The sequence below is a fragment of the Lissotriton helveticus genome, chromosome 3_1, assembly GCF_964261635.1.
Source record: "Lissotriton helveticus chromosome 3_1, aLisHel1.1, whole genome shotgun sequence".
NCBI classification, from domain to species: Eukaryota; Metazoa; Chordata; class Amphibia; order Caudata; family Salamandridae; genus Lissotriton; species Lissotriton helveticus.
The window spans coordinates 1772461551-1772479133 of record NC_136061.1 but is presented as its reverse complement, the minus strand read 5'-3'; the positions used below and the strand labels follow the sequence as shown (position 1 = coordinate 1772479133).

The 17583-nt window shown below is 46.2% G+C and overlaps 1 protein-coding gene across 1 annotated transcript in view; it reads right to left on the bottom strand.

The window, feature by feature from the left end:
* Window positions 1-17583, bottom strand: part of SLC9A1 (solute carrier family 9 member A1) — a 280576-nt gene that overhangs the window by 29343 nt on the left and 233650 nt on the right. Inside the window, exons 6-9 of the mRNA XM_078682622.1 lie at window positions 16157-16246; window positions 13895-13965; window positions 12029-12202; window positions 10453-10567 (exon numbers count right to left, since the gene is read on the bottom strand). Of these exons, the coding sequence (XP_078538748.1) occupies window positions 10453-10567; window positions 12029-12202; window positions 13895-13965; window positions 16157-16246 (450 nt within the window). The remainder of the gene's footprint in view (window positions 1-10452; window positions 10568-12028; window positions 12203-13894; window positions 13966-16156; window positions 16247-17583) is intronic.

Genomic DNA, 17583 nt, shown 5'->3' with positions numbered 1-17583 from the left:
CCAAATTTAGAGAAGCCCGCCAGCCCCATAGACATCGCTATACATTGGCAGGAAATGCCAATGTGGCAGTTCCTCTCAATGTAAGAAAAGTTTGACGAACAGCTCCATTAAACAGCATGGATGGTAGCAAACTTTTCCAAAGTTTTTTTATTTTTCAAAAACAAACTCCCAAGGCAGGAGTTTGTTTTTGTAAAATTAAAAAATATTTATGACCTCGAAACCATGTGAGTATTCTCCCATGGTGTGGAGATAATTTTTCTTGTCGCTCACAGCTAGAATATAACTGGCAGGCGGGATAGAAAAAAAAAAAAGGGTTTTATGACAGTTCACTTTAAATAAGGTGGATGATTGGATGGTTTACCTCCAACGGCACCTGCTGAGTCTGGCCGTCGGGGAAAGGTGAACGACAATTGAATACCTTTTATACCATTGGCGTAAAACTTGGGATTCACCCAAATCAGGCAGGTGGACCTTGAGTTTGGCAGACATGATACTCTGTCGCCAAGGCAATGGAATACCTGACTGCCAACCTTTAAACCAGCCCCAGCGGTCCACTTAACGAAAACTGGTACATACCCAGCTCCTCAAAGAAACAGTCCATCACAAGCCTTGGTCACCTCACCCATTCATCCTGCGGCCCACTGCCGATAATCTGTTTATTACATTTTTGAGTCATGAACATACATCAGAGCAAAATAAAATCTGTCCTCGTTAGTCTCATTTGCCCACTGCTTTTTTAGTTTGGAAATTTGAGAATCCAAACAGCCGAATCTCACAGACTAACCTACGCCCCTACGGAGGGTGGATTCTAAATGGGATTCTGGAGTTTGTGGAGTGGGGATCATCACAGTCTCACTACAGGTAAGCCATATGCTAGGCATATTGTTTTTACTACAATTCGTAAACAATTTCCAACCTCAACTACAAGGTGGCAGAAGAATCCAAAGCATACTGAAGTTAACGGAACCTTTGAAAAATCTGTATGGCAAATTTGGAGTTCGGTTGTAAAACTTTGCAAAGACCATGTGCCGGAAACAGTTACACAGTGTCTGCATTCTAAGGGCCTGATGTACAAAGCTTTATTGAGAATGCAAACCACCCAATTACCGGAATCAGGCAGTTTGCGACGGCAAAAAGGCAGTTTTCAATGTACAAAAGGCAAATTATGATTCAATATCTTGTTACCCAACAACAATTAGCATTTTATACCCAAATCCGGTTAAGTATTTGGAAGGGGCGTGATTAGGGCATCTTTTCCAAATACTGAATCGCAGTGAAATGTATTAAATGTTTTGCGACCAAATTCTGGCCACAAACCAGTAATACTTTCACACCAATTCAAAAAAAATATTGGTAACCCATTCGCAAATGCGAAGGGTATCGGCCCCTTTGAACGTCCTTCCCCTTTGAGAATGTTAAACAAAATGTTTTAAGAGTTTTTTGAAACATGGACTGGATAAAAATAAAAAAAAGAATGCTGTATTAAAAATTGGTCACAGATATGGTGATCTGCTGACCCAAACAGGCCACCATCCCAGTAATGGCTGCGATTTCTGGTGGATCGCGACCTACCTTATTAATATTTATGAGGCAGATGGATTTGAAACCCACTAGGAATCTTTTAAACAAAACTGCCATACATTAAGAATTGCAATTTCTAAACTGCAATTCAGTAAGAATTGCTATTTGGAAATCGCAAATCCTAATGTTAATACATCTTGCCCTTAAGTTTCCAGACACAGTGAGTCTTCGATGTCTTAGTTGGACGGATATTTCAGCGAGTTCAGTAATATGAAACTAGTTATATGTTTTACCTTTATACCAGCCTACATTCCGAGTTAGCTCAGAGTGACTGTCGGGCATACTAACAGTATTGTTCTATTACACTGTCTAGAGGCCATATGTTGCTCCTTCCCTAATCTGCGACAAACAGTGGTGGTATTAGAAGCCGTACTGTTGCCCTGCTCGCCCACGCTTTCCCTTTGGGAGTTTTTTTAATGTTGCAGATTACTGCGTCTGGTAATCAGAGGAATCTTCGACTGTTCCCGGGTTTCCAGGAGTTTTCCTGCTACACAGATGTTTCTTCAGTGGCAATAGGAACATTGACCCACCTAGGCCCTGCACACTGCTTTGCACGCCCTCAACTCACTATGCCACCTGTACGCATGCTTAAATATTTCGTTAAGGTGAGAATTTCCATGATGAACATGTATACCATTCTATCAACATTCTTGGTAGGGACTGAGAACCTTTGCTTACATCCGAAAAAGCTGCTTTACATAATCCTAGCTCTCATTATGATCCTAACTCTCAGTTTGACCCAAAAATACACAAACGTTGATTGATGGAAACTGAAGGTCAGACAGTCTGGCTTCCTGGTTATTTCCTGCCACACAAGAAGACATCACAAACCGAGAAGGGCCTTTGTGAAGAGAAAATAATATTTTCTGTTACTGAAAGAAATACGGAGGCATTGAAAATGTGTTGAGTAAAGAATATTTCCAAAAGTTAAAAAGGTTTTAAGTGATAAATATCCATAAGTGGCTGAGATCAGTGCGCCAGCATCTTGCTTACTTGCACCAGAATAAAGAAGTGAGCTATATGCCACTGACAACATGACGAGCTAATAGTACAGTCTTGCTTCCATGCACAGGCAGTGTCAGATTGCAGTCTATCTTGCTATATTGACCCCTTCTTGCTTTGATTTTTCCAAAAGTTTTTTTTTCTAGTCACAATTTTGTTTATCTAGTAATGTTTTTTAGTAGAATTAGCTTCTGTTTAAAGGAATAATTAAGAATTTGGGCAATTTACTCTGCTGGTGGACCGCCAAAACAGGTGTTCCTATAATACTGGCTTGTCTGAAGAAACTTATAATTTAAAAATTAAAAGAATGGCTCTGGGATCTTGTGCTTTGGTGGGAGCATTCAGTGATTATGGCTTCAACAGAGATTCCCCTGAAGGAGACATACTAGATAGTAGAGTAATGCACATACCGTGAATCCAGAAGGGATTCACATTGCCATCCTAGGATAACAGGTAAGGAACTTTTCCTTGAGCTTCTGGTGAGAAGCTCGACTGTGTGGGGATCTTCTACATGGAAATTCCAAGACACAACTGCCCTCTGACCCACGTTGCTGAAGACTGGCAGATTATTATGGAGCCACACCTTTGGTTGACGGACAACCCGCATTCTGTTAGGTGGCACAGAATGTAGCCTCTACAACCACCACTAATTATTTTGTGGTCCCATTTCTATCTTCAAAGCAATGGCCTATCTCATAGGTGTTTTGCCTCTGCAAAACAATATTTCATGAAAGCAAACCCTATACCTATGGGCTGAGGACACAGATTATTTCGGTGTTGGCATTTCCAGTTATAAAGGTTTGTACTACGAGTTGAGCTCTTTGTGGCCCAGCTATGCTGTTTTGCGGGTAGATGCTGCCTGTTTGCACGCCAATTACTATTTCACAGTCCTACTCAAGGCCTTCAAACGGGCACCTTGTATTTTGACCTTGAAGTGTGTACATCCAACGCTAAGGCAGATGGCAATGAATCAGGTTTGGGGTCATGGACCCTGAGGGTGCAGAGTTGTGGTACCTTCCATGACTCTCACTTCAAAGGATGGTTGACATTTTCCCATGTTACCTTTGTGCATCCCTTCCAGGAGTATGGCTACCTCAAAGAACCTGGTGTCATATTTGGCCCTGCTACATTCACGGTCTGTCTTCTTCAGAGCTTTCTATGCAGCATTGTTGATTTAAAGAGAAAACAAGTGAAAAGGAAAACATTTTAAGATGCAGCAGTTATGTGCAGCATTCCAGGTTTCAGGCTAGTTTCGTAAAATGAAGACTATTCTGGACTAACTCGTTGACAGCAATATCTTGAACTATAGATCACACTTCACACGCCTTAAGGACTACTAGCAGCTATTTAAGCAGCAGGTCTAACAAAGCCCAAGGGATGCTGAGAAGCAGCAGCAAACTCAGCAGAAGGTGTTGTGGGAGAATAGAAGATGAGACGGAGGAGACACCTGGCAGGTTAGAGCATAAAGACTGAAAGGATAGACTTAAGTTAGGAAGATTCACAAACCCCACACCCCAGTGGCATCTCTAATGATTGCCAGTCACTTATCTTCTCCAGAAGAACTGAAAATCTTTGTTTAAATGCAGATTTTATGTGTGCCGCGTTTGCCAAAAAAAGTCCTATTCTGGCATGAATTTTTCCCACACTACTCAAATTTCAAACTAAAAGCAGACATTTCACAGAAAAAAATATCACTGCAACAAGCGCCAAAGAACTTTAACTGCATTGGCACCATGGTGTGTCATGACGTTACGTTACATATTTTTAAACAGAAAGGAGAATGCTACTTACCAGTATGCATCTGTTCTTGGCATGTAGAGCTGCAAAGTTGCACACTGTGCATAGATCGCCACCTAGTGTTGGGCCCTGATGTTTGCACTTGTTTTTGTCCTGAGAAGTTCTTTGGAAGTCACGAGATAGGGAACTCTTCCTTTGGACCACATTGCGCATGGGCATCGGCTCCATCCTCAGATTGTTTTTCGCCATTAGGGAAATGATGGAGCTTTACAAGAAAAGGAAGGATGTCCATGTAAGCTGTATCTAATTAAGATAATACTGGAACAGATAAAAGTAGCCGGGGAGGCGGGTGGGTGTGTGCAACTCTGCAGCTCTACATGCCAAGAACAGATGCATACTGGCAAGTAGCATTTTCCGTTCGAGGCATATGAGCTGCAGATTGCACTGTGTATAGATTGTATAGCAGTACCCACTCTTAGCGGCGACCACCCGTATCTGTTGCAGTAGTTTGAAATATTGTTTTGAGAACAGCCTGGCCCACAGTAGCTTGTTGTTTAGTTAGCACATATACACAATAGTGTTTTGTGAATGGGTGCGGTATAGACCATGTAGCTGCTTTGCAGATGTCATAAGGGAATGTTCCCTAAAAATGCCATTGAAGCCCCTATTTTCCTTGTAGAGTGGGCTTAAGAAGGAACAGATAACGTATGTTTAGCTTTGTGGTAGCAAATCTGTATGCAATTGACAATCCATCTAGCTAACCCAGATTTTGATGTGGGGTTACCCTTGTGTAGTGGTGAGAAAGACACAAAAAGTTGTTTGGTCTTACGAAAGGGTTGTGTTCTCTCAATGTAGTATAACAATGCTCTTTTGACATCTAGGGTATGAAGAGCTCTTTCTGCTACTGTCGGTGGCTGCGAGAAAAAAATGGGCAGTTCCACAGATTGATTGAGGTGGAAGGGAGAACTGACCTTGGGAAGACATTTTGGATTAGTAAAGAGAACGACCGTATTATGATGCATTTGCAGGAAAGGTTCTTGAATGGTTAGTGCTTGTAGTTCACTAACTCTCCGTAAAGAAGTAATAGCTACTAGGAACGCAACCTTCCATGTTAAAAATTGTAGCTCACATTTATGTAAAAGTTCGAAGGGAGGTCCCATTAGCCGTGTGAGAACATTGTTCAAATTCCACACCGGTGAAGGTGGTACTCTGGGAGGAATTATTCTCTTAAGGCCTTCCCTAAAGGCTTTAATAGCAGGCACTCTGAACAGAGATAGGTGCTGTCTATTTTGTAGATATGCTGCTATGGCAGCTAGATGTAGTCTAATAGACGTGTAGGCTAAGCTACATCTTTGGAGGTGTAATAAGTATCCTATGATGTGTAGAATAGACGCATCTAAGGGATTAATATTGTTGTTGTGACAATATATTATAAAGCGTTTCCACTTTGCTGCATAGCATGCTCTAGTGGTTGGACAACTAGCTTCTTTTAGGACGTTCATGCAGTCAGGAGGAAGGTTAAGATATCCAAATTCTAGGATTTCAGGAGCCAGATCGCAAGGTTGAGCTGTTCTGGGTCTGGGTGTCTGATCTCTCCACAGTTCTGGGTTAAAAGTTGTGGAGATATCAATGGTTTTTGGTGCGGTACTACAGACAGTTGTAGCAGTGTGGTGTACCACGGCTGTCTGGCCCACGTTGGAGCAACTAGGTTGAGGGTTAGAGAATGCTGCTGTAGTTTGCGTACTACTAGTGGCATGTGTGGTAGAGGCAGAAAAGCGTACGCAAATCTGCCTAACCAGTTCATCCATATCGCATTGCCTTTGGACAGTGGTTGTGGATATCTGGCGGAGAAGCTTGGGTATTTGGCGTTTTTGAGGGTGGCAAAGAGGTCTATCTGAGGTTGTCCCCACGTGCGGACTAACACAGCCTTGTTTGATATTTGCTTTTGGAATGTTTTTAATGCCAGGAATATGGCTAGTAACTCCAGATGGTTGATATGGAGTAACTTTTGTTGTGGTGTCCACCTGCCTTGCATGGTGTGATGCAGTAGGTGGGCTCCCCAGCCGGAGAGCGATGCGTCCGCTGTCAAGACTATCTGAGGAACTGGCTCTGGGAACGGTCGCCCTTTCGAAAGGTTTTTTGTGTTCCACCACTGCAGCGAGCGATGAGTCCGACCATCCACCAACACAAGTTCTGTCAACTGACCTTGAGCCTGGTTCCATTGGCGTGCTAAGCACTCTTGGAGAGGACGCATTTGTAGTCTTGCATGGGGCACTATGAAGATGCAAGAGGCCATCATCCCTATGAGCTGCATGAACACTCGCGCTGGAAGGGAGTGTTGCGGCTGAAACTTTGTGAGAAGAGCTTGCATGCTTGCTATCCGTACTGGAGAGGGATAAGCTAGCGCTGTCGAGGTGTTTATTGTGGCACCGAGGTATTGTTGTACTTTGGACGGCTGCAGATGAGACTTGGTGTGGTTTATTGTGAACCCCAAGTCGAGAAGCAGTTGGATAGTGGCATGAGTGTGTTGTACACACTGGTTGTGGGAGCTGGCTTTTATGAGCCAGTCATCTAATTATGGGAAGTCGTGGATGTGTTGTCTTCTTAAGTGTACTGCCACTACTGCTAGGCACTTGGTGAATACTCTTGGTGCTGTTGTGACTCCGAATGGGAGTACCTTGAATTGATAGTGCTGACTGTCTACCACAAACCGGAGATACTTCCTGTGAGCCTTGTAAATGGGAAAGTATGCATCCTTGAGGTCTAGAGTAGCAAGGAAGTTGTTTTGTAACAGAGGAGGAGTGTGACCATGTGAAAATGGTCCGACTGTATGTATATGTTTAGGGGTTTGAGCTCTAGAATAGGCCTTAGAGAGCCGTCCTTCTTTGGGATAAGAAAGTATAGGAAGTAAACTACCTTGTTTTGTTGGAGCAGAGGAACTAGTTCTATTGCACTTTTTTCGAGTAGAGATATTACTTCCTGGTTTAGTAGTAGTAGATGCTCTTGTGACAATGGACACTGTTTGGGTGGTATGTTTGGGGGGTAGACGTTAGTTCTAGACAGTAACCTGATTGAATAATTTGTCGCACCCACCCGTTTGATGTGATGTTGGTCCAGACAGGAAGGAATTGTTGTAGTCTTCCCCCCACTGGAGTGGAATGGTGAGGGGTAAGTGGAGGAAAGTCATTGGGTAGGGGTGGAGGCAGAGCGGGAGTTGTTAGTCTTGCCTCTGCCTTTGTTATTATTACCCCTGTAACCCCCTCTTTGATAGCCCCTAGTGAAGGTGGATTGGCTAGGGGTCTTGTAAGAAGTGGAGGGGCTATCGGAAGAGTAGCCTCTTGTGTTGCCTTTGTAAGATGAGCGACAAAAGGAACGTCTGGGAGCTTGCGACTGCAAGGCTCCCATAGATTTAGCTTTGTCGATATCTTTTTTCATCTTTTCTAAAGATACATCGACATTAGGGCCAAATAGGTGTTTCTCATCAAATGGCGGGTTAAAACCTGAAATACGTAGCCAGGCATGCCTACGCAAAAGGACGCTGGTGTTAATTGCCCTTGAAGCAGTATCTGCGGCATCTAGGGCAAAACGGATGGAGGTATTGGTGATAGTTTTACCCTCCTGTATGAGTTTATTGGCCCTATTTTTATATTTATCAGGTAGATGCTGCATTATGGATTCCACCTCATCATAATGTGCCCTGTCATTTCTTGCTAACAGCGCTTGAGTGTTGGCGATACGCCATATGTTTGCGGCCTGTGACGCCGTTTGTTTGCCAGAGGCGTCAAGGAGTTAAGACTCCTTATCTGGTGGGGAGGCCTCATCTGATGTTTGTGAATTAGCATGTTTTCGTGCATTAGGGACTACAAGGGAGTCTAGTGGTGCAGGGCCTCTAAAATAGGCTGCATCTGTATGAGGAGCTTTATATTGTTTCTCAATCCGGGGGTTGAGAACTCGAGCCCTGACAGGATCCTTAAATACTTCTGGTGCATGCTTAATGACCCCCTTAAGCATTGGCAGGATAGAAGTGGACCTTTGTGTGGTGTCAAAAGTGTCCATTAAGAAATCTTCCGCCAGAGTGTCTGAGTGTAGGTCAACCCCATGGTATTGGGCAGCCCTATGGACAAGAAGGTTAAAACCTATAGTGTCCTCTGTTGTGGAAGGCCTGGAGGGATATGGATCATCCTGAGGAATGTAAGGGACATCAGGGGTGTTATAAGCGTCCCATGGGTTAGGTGACTGAGGAGGACTATTCTTCCCTGTTGGGTCATCTGCACCCCCACCTGTATAATCAGTGTCTGTATCTATATCATCTGGATTAGGGGATGGTGTAGGAGTATGATGTGGTGGAGGAGGAGAGGAGAAGAGGTAGGAGGAGGAGGAGAGAAGGAACCCTTAATGGAGAGGTTGCAATGTCTCTCTTCTTAGGCGGAGGTCTAGGCACCTCTAGTAGTCTTTTCTTGGAACTAAGAGCCAGTTGACCAGTCTTGGGATCCTTTACGCTAGTCTTTTGAGCGGGATCTGGTGTAAAAAGCTCTTCTGTGGAAGGTAGATCCTTCGGAGTCGAAGTTCTCGGTTCCGGAGCCTTTTTCGGCACCGACTCTGTAGCTGTTCTAGGGTCTTTTGGCTTGGAACCGTGACCTTTTGCAGTGTCCTTGGCCGGAACGTGCTTTTTTGGTTCCGGGGGCTTTTTCGGCTCCGAAGCATGGGAGTCGGGCCTTTAGGTAGTTTTTTGCTCGGCCCCGAGTGTGGTTTTGGCGTCGATGAGTCGGTGCCAGTCTTCGGCGCAGAGTGCTTGGGTATCGAAGCAGCGGTCGGTGTGGCTGAAGAAGATGGCTTCTTTTTCGGTGTCGGTGAGCTATCGTCACCGGGGGTAGGCTGACTCGAGCCCAAGCCCGAGCCGCCTGAAGGCTTAATAGGCTTCCTTGCCGAGCCCGAAGGCAGGGCGTGGGAAGCAGTCTCTTGGTGCGCACCCGGACCCGAAGGTGAGGGTGTGACCGAAGCCTTTTTGGAGGGTGTCGAGGAAGGGTCGGGCCGTGTGTACTTACGACCCACTGAGCCAGAGTGATGTCCTCGACTTTTGAATCTTCGGCATCGGAGGAGCTGGCGCTTTCCTCGGCCCGCTGCTGCTCTGGCACGTCGACGCCCTATTCAAAGATGTCGTCGGGGATCGAAGCGGACGAGTGAGCCATGGTTCTTCGAGCTCGTCGATGCCGAATTGTCTTCTTGGAGCGGAAAGAGACACAAGCTGAACAGTCCCTAGCCTCGTGCTCCGGTGATAGGCAAAGGCTGCACACCTCATGGAGATCGGTGTGGGGAAACTTCGACCTACATCGAGGATACTTCTTGAATGGCGTCCTTTCCATGAGCCAGAAGATCTGGACTAGGTAGGCCTGAAGGCCTTCGTCGCCGACCGGAATCGAAGACTTCGAAATTATCGAGATCGCGTGGAGATGGGGAACGCATTCGAGACAATACCGTCGGAAACGGATGAGGGATTGCACGCCGAACGAAAACTCAGTTCCAACCAGAGCGCAGGAAACACATCCAAGCAGATGGCGGAAAAAACAATCTGAGGATGGAGCCAATGCCCATCCACAATGTGGTCCAAAGGAGGAGTCACCTATCTTGTGACTTTCAAAGAACTTTTCAGGACAAAAACAAGTGCAAACATCCGGGCCCAACACAAGGTGGCGATCTATGCACAGTGTGCAATATGCAGCTCATATGCCTCGAACAAGCAGTTCTTTGGCTGAAATTGCTGCTAAAATCTTATGTAGATTTTTCAGTGCTCTGTTCTGAAGATGTGCAGCAATGGCAGTATTCTGGGTCTGAGATTCAAAGGAAAATGTATACGAGGTGTAATGAAAAATCGCCACCATCGCAGAAGAGAAAGGTTGGCTCTGTTTTATGCAACCCTTTTCTCTCAACCATGTGTGATGCCAGAGACTAGTTTCCAGATTTTCACTAGTCCACTTACATTAACAGTAATGAGGGCCCAGATAGGTCAGGTAATAGGTTCATTCAGAGACTTCAAACAGCTGAAAAAAGGTTCCCTGGGGACAAGCACTGGTTGGACAATGACAACGATGGTCTGCTCTGCGCCCCACTACTCCACGCAGAAGATGCGCTCACCCTTTGTCGCGTTTTCTGCAGATTTGTGCGAAGGATTTTCCTGATCTCTTCCTCCTTGACTTTCGAGAGGGCCGGAATGAAGCGGTCGGTGGCTTTGGGTTTTGGCTGTATGTTCCTGTGTAAGAGATACACAAGGTTAACAGAGAATTAAGTCCCTGTCAAAAATATCTCCACCTTATCCTATGAACCACAATACTCAGTTGCCCGATACTATTCTGCAGCAAAAAAACATCAGATGAGCCATCTATCCATTCATTCATTCATCCATCCATGGGATTATGTAAATGAACCCATTTTATCCTAGCTTCATTCCAGCACTATTTGGTGTTTCTCTAAGCATGACACAAAGACCTACCACCTTCAATAACCAGTACAGTAATAATCTAGATCTTTATTGCGATACCCAAGCCCGTCCTAGAACAGTAGATGGTACCAAAGGTTCCTGAATCCTCAGAGCATAGCGCCCCTGCTCATTCAAAATAGACGCAACCGGAAATCACTTCTGCAACTCAATGCATTCTACAGGACACCCAGGCAACTGCATCCCACCCATCCTCACAACACTGCACCCTGACTGCTATGACAACCCATCCTCAATCTGTCCAACATACCACATCGCCTACAACCCCCCTCAAGAAGCCGCCGTTCATCCCAACGATTGCACCAATCCATCCTAGACGTACCTGCCATACTATTCCGTCACCGGGCCTATACACAATACATGGATATGAAACCATATTGTCACACCTGTTGCCAGAGTCCTTCAAGTTTCCTAGTGCTCAACCACTTACAGATTGCCCTGCAAGAGCCCTTTATATCACTTACCCAGAAGGGACCTTACCCCCATCTGCCTCAAGCACCCAACCAAACATCAAGGCATTTACTCCAACAAACCATTTCCCCAAACTCCCATCCCTTACCTTCAACCCGGCTGCCGCAAGTCACCCATGCAGGAAGTCACTTAACCAAAGCGCGTCTCAAGCATGTACACCAATTGCATACCCACTTGCTATCCAGTCGATTCCAAACATGGCCACTCCAAAGTGTCCTTCAAGTTACCATCCCATCACTTTCCCGATAGCTCCAGCCCCTCAGAGGGTGCGGTGCTTGGGGATACGGGGTGGATGGGGGTGAGGATTCATAATTCCCCATGGCTCCACTCTGAGGGGACCATGGTTTTGTGGCTATCACTTATTTATAGATATTAGAGAAACACTGCCCTCTTCACTAATGAGGAAGCTACAATGGCTAATACCTCTAGATGGTACCAGCTGCTGGATTTACATGTTCCCACTTTCCCTACATGAACTACGAAGGACCCAGCTTCAGTTTGTTCACTCCAGTCATGCACAAGCTTCAGATAGGTCTGTGCAAACCGGTCTACTCAGTGACAGCATTCCCTGAGACATCAAACAAGCCTACACCCCCACTACCAGCTGCAATAATTCTGCCTCGAGCAGGACACCACCACCTTTCCGTTCACCAAACATGTCACATCTACCACCACTTTGCTTCCAAGAGGGGTTCAGCAAGTTTTCTTAAATGTTGGTCCTAGCTCCTATAACAAGATACTCACTGCATGGAGACAGTGGACACAGCGGAGGGGATGCGCCCTAAGCCTCCGCTCTCCACCAGCTCGATGGCCTGCTTCAGCTCCATCTTGTGGTAGAAGGCGATGAGTTGGGGCTCAGTGGAGCGCTCCCCGGCGATCAGGCACTTCTTCACGTACTTCTTATTGAAGCGATTCAGCCTGTGTTGGAACAGACAAGAAACAATGAAAGAAACAAAGCTTGAGACGGAATTTCGCATGCAACAATGATCCGCCTTCATGCCCTTCACCCAACACCCCCCCTCAAGTGTGTTCGAACCTTTGGAATGAATGGCAGAGAGGGGACAGCGAGTATTGCATGTCCGTTGTGAGTCTAGCATGCAGTTTGCTCTGCACCAGGCTTGGTCACCTTTTCAAAAAATATCCCAACATGTGCCAAACTGTTGCTCAGGTCTCCTGGATTTACATCGGCCCAAATTTGCCTGAGAGTTAGGCTTCATGATAGACCAGCCTGGCTTTTGCAACAGTTATCAATACGGACACCTGTCTCCGGCTTTGTGGCTTTTGGGTTCCAATTCACACTGCAGATATTTTTTTCGTAGAAATGTGCTTTATTTTTTTTTAAAGGTTGGACTAGAATGGTATTGAGGCCATAAGCAAACACTTACAGCACCACGGAGTGCTATTCCTAGGGACTCCATGGAAAGACCCAGCTGGCATCACTCCTACCTACAAATTCAGTCCCTGCTTCTATCCCCACATTAAGCATAGGTAGTGGACATGGCCACACAGTATACTGTGGACGTCTACAACAAGAAGGATTCTGAAGCACATGAACCGGAAAGATTTGGGATATTCAACACCTGAAACAGAGGTTAGCTGTTCTTCAGTGGGAACCCCTCCCTTGCTTGTCCTTCCACTGCAGAAAGCATGACTATGGAACTCTTATTTAGTTTGTTTCTAGCAGGAAAGATTTGTTGGGGTGTGCACTCCCCCTTGGCGATGAGGGCTAGAGCAGGGTATGGGGGTCCCCTTCACTAATTCGGAATGAGAGAGTGTACTGGGCTATCATAAGATTGTAACTAGTAATGCCCGGTTTCCACAGATACAAATCAAGAGATTGCATAGAGCTTATTTTACCCCACTTGCTCTCAATGAAATCTACCAAATGCATACAGGGGAATGAATGCCCACAATATAGACAGCCAGCAGCGGATCTGCTTCACGTGCTATGGTCCTGCCCAGTCATTACATAATATTGGGGTAAGATCATAGAATCTTTAGCCACGATCCCAGGGTGGAGAGTGAAGTGCTCTCTGAAGCACCGTGTGCAGGGGGACATCCTATTCCTGCGTATAAAAATGGAAAATAAGATATATATGTGTGTCACTGGTATTACTGTTAGCAAAGCACAGAATCAAGATGCACTGGTCGCACCCAGAAAGCCTCCCTCTAGCACGGTGGTTTGGGGATGGCAGGGAATGGATGGTGGCCGAGGAGCTCCGCCATGGGCTGGCCCGAAGGGATAACCGGGCTCAAGAGGATATCCAGACCTGGAGGATGATGACGGACATGCTCCTAGACTTGGATTTTGATCTGCGAACACGGAATCCCAAGGCGCCGAGTCCCCTGGAACTGATCGTTCAACCTGAGATGGTGGAACTAATGGGGTGGATATGGGCACATGGGGGAGAAATAAGTTATTGTTAGGAGCAATGTGATGACCTAAATGCTGTTATTGAAAAATAGGGATGTCTGGGGGAACTGTATTGTTGCATCTGTTTTACAAAACAAATAAATAGATAAAAAAATAAAAAAAAGATTTGGTGATGGCATGCAGTCACCTAGGTATCCTTTTAACATAGGTAGCTTTGTGATGGAGCCCTCACTTACTTGTCTTTCCAATGGTGGTGGCCGTAGTGACCGCAGATGTCCTCAATGCCAGTCAACAGGTGGTCCAAGAACTGAAAATGAGAACATAAAATTACCAGACTGCGGCTTTGCTGCCTCAACCTAAACTCAAGACGAAGGCAGAGCATGCGGTGCAATATCGACATACACACTGACAGACACACACAATTCCTGTTAAAAAAGAAACAACAACTTCAAAAATCTCTTCCAAGCTCCTCCCAACCTGGTGCCAACCTATCAATGGCTGCAACCCCGCATGAGTGGCATCTTACAGCATGGAAGGAAGGAAGACAAAAGAGACAGGAGGTGAACAAAGCAGCAGGCATTGGGGAAACATCAGCCAAGCAAAGGAGGAAACAAAACAGGCAGTAGCATGGGCCTCTCACCACAACAGCATTGCGGTGGCACAAGCAGGAAGGGATGGACTGCAAGGTTGACTTTGGTGTAAACCCACCAACTACTGAGTAATAACAGAAAGAGAAGGACATACAGAAGTTGCGATTTGAAAGTGACCAACCCATCAAAAAAACAAGACTTACCAATGACAAAAAGGAAAGCTGTAGTCAACATGTCTTTAATCCACTTGTCTACACCTCCCTTATCTCTACCCCACCAATGGATGGATTATGAGTTACAAGGGGTTGACCTAAACAGGTACTTCCCGTGGTAGAAATTGGAAGGGAGAGTGGGTTACCTGTCCATAAGTGTGGGTGCCTGGATCAGAAAGCGGGGTCTGCTCCCTTCCACGATTAGTTTTGTGCGCGCAAAGAGCCACAAAGGGGGTGTCTGCTACCTTGCAGAGATAGGGCTTGTAAGAGTGAGGGGTCACATAAGTCTGTGAGCCCCCATTCCCCCCAGCAGAGACATTGTTTGCAAGGGAGCAGACACCATGTGACTACGAATGCTCACAGAGATGGTGTTTGAGTGTAGGGGGTCCCTTAGAGGGTGTGAACCGATGTAGGGGTAGGATTTTGAGTTCAAAGGATCACATAAGACTGTCTGACCTCTTGCAGGGGCACTGTGAGCGTATGGGGTTACCATATGGCGTGAGCCCCCTTGCACTGATAATTTTAGGGTAACCCTGTGTTCTGTAGGTGTGTTTCTCTCTGACAAAGCATTACAGGATGAGAAGTGTTCCTTGATTGTCACACCTTGCACCCTGGCAGTCTATGGGAGAAGTAGGTGGAATTTTATATTGCCCCCCAGCCCCAGCATTGAGGCATCATGGAGATGACAAGGTGACCTAGGTCTGACCTGCCTCCTCAATGACAGTGTCTGACCCCGCCTCCTCAATGACAGTGACTGACCCGACCTCATCAGTGACAGTGTGGGAGCCCGCCTCCTCAGTGACAGTGACTGACCCCGCCTCCTCAATGACAGTGTCTGACCCCGCCTCCTCAGTGACAGTGACTGACCCCACCTCATCAGTGACAGTGTGGGAGCCCGCCTCCTCAGTGACAGTGACTGACCCCGCCTCCTCAGTGACAGTGTCTGAGCCTGCCTCCTCAGTGACAGTGTCTGACCCCATCTCTTCAGCGGGCTCAGACACTGTCACTGAGGAGGCAGGCTCAGACACTGTAACTGAGGAGATTGGGTCAGTGTTTGAGCCCGCCTCCTCAGTGACAGTGTCTGAGCCCGCCTCCTCAGTGACAGTGTCTGACCCCATCTCCTCAGTTACAGTGTCTGACCCCGCCTCCTCAGTGACAGTGTCTGACCCAATCTCCTCAGTTAAAATGTCTGAGCCCGCCTCCTCAGTGACAGTGTCTGAGCCCGCCTCCTCAGTGACAGTGTCTGAGCCCGCCTCCTCAGTGACAGTGTCTGAGCCTGCCTCCTCAGTGACAGTGTCTGACCCCATCTCCTCAGTTACAGTGTCTGACCCCGCCTCCTCAGTGACAGTGTCTGACCCAATCTCCTCAGTTAAAGTGTCTGAGCCCGCCTCCTCAGTGACCGTGTCTGAGCCCGCCTCCTCAGTGACCGTGTCTGAGCCCGCCTCCTCAGTGACCGTGTCTGAGCCCGCCTCCTCAGTGACCGTGTCTGAGCCCGCCTCCTCAGTGACCGTGTCTGAGCCCGCCTCCTCAGTGACCGTGTCTGAGCCCGCCTCCTCAGTGACAGTGTCTGAGCCCGCCTCCTCAGTGACAGTGTCTGAGCCCGCCTCATCAGTGACAGTGTCTGAGCCCGCCTCCTCAGTGACAGTGTCTGAGCCCGCCTCCTCAGTGACAGTGTCTGGCCGCGCACAACGGTTACCTGGGTGTGAATCTCCTCATTAATAGAGCGCTTCGTCTCCTGCTTCTTCTTTACGGCCAGCAGCTCCACCAGAGGCCGAATGGTCATGCCCTGAGAAAAACAAAACACTGTGCCTTTAGAAACAAAGGGGTGTCACCATATTAGGCCGCAATCAGGCAAACAATCGTTTGGTCTTTTACAATCCTTCTCTGGGCAACAGACTAAACAAGGACAACAGGTTTATGAGAAAAACTCACCCAGGACAACGACTGACATCATACTCTCACCACTGGGCATTACTTCCCCAACATTGGCTCACCTCAGGCTGGGGAAGTACCTGCTGCAGCAAGGAGGTCCTTGTCACTAGCCGCAATGGCATTCTCAGTAACACTTAAGCGGGATTTATGGGGTGCGCAAGTAGATCTACCAAAGCACCACAAATGTAACTGAGCAACATCTGTTTTTGTACGTGCAATGATGGAGAGCTATTAAACGTCTTGAGTAAGATATTCCACGGTCACAACCTTCCCAGGTGAATTAAGAGCTACCTATTGCATTTCATAGGAAATCAACACATGGTTGTTTATGGTAATCAGTCTGATACTCTACTATCCCTGTTAGCTCCCAAAAATGTGATCTTTATGCAGGGCCACTAGAATTATGTGGCAGGGGAGGACCAAAATCTGCGGTAGCGTTGACTAAATTATGAAACAAGGGAAGGCAAATTAGGCAGAATAAAGCAGCACATTTTGCAATAGTACTATGATTATTTTGTAATTTCTACAAAAAGGTATCACTATCTGGGCAGAAGTTTAACCTAATTAGTACCAGTTTAGAAGACAAATACAGCAATAAGCAACTGAAAGGTCACCATTCAACTTTTGCTAAGGATTCCCCACTTCGTGGCAACACTGGTTGCTACATTTTTAGTACATTTTGATCCGTTTGAGCTAGAAACACTTTTCGGTAAAAATATGCATGTTATGCAGTAGGCAATAGATTGTATGGCAAATGAGGAAAATCCATTATTATGCAGCAAACTTCGAAATATCGCATACCTCCAGTGGCCCTCCCCTTATGCTACCATTTAATAGATGAGAAAACGGATATGTAGCTGCAATTTTTTTTTTAAAAACACCTGCAAAATGGGAATGCATGTGCATTACAGTTCAAATCCCTAGCTCCACCCCTTTTCTCTGCTGCATAAGTCTCGCATGAATTTTTACAAGTTTTTATTACAAGTACACTTAAGCTCACGGTCTTTGGTGCATCACAAAGAGATGAAACACAGATAGTAAACAATCTAAATAAATGTATACATAGAGTCGATAGATAAGGGGAAAGAACAAAACTCTTGAAGGAGGAGAGTTTCGGTCTTTAGAAACTGACCTTAGGCCTGTTAACATGCCAAAAAGAGTACAGGATAAACAATGTTTTTGATTTATATA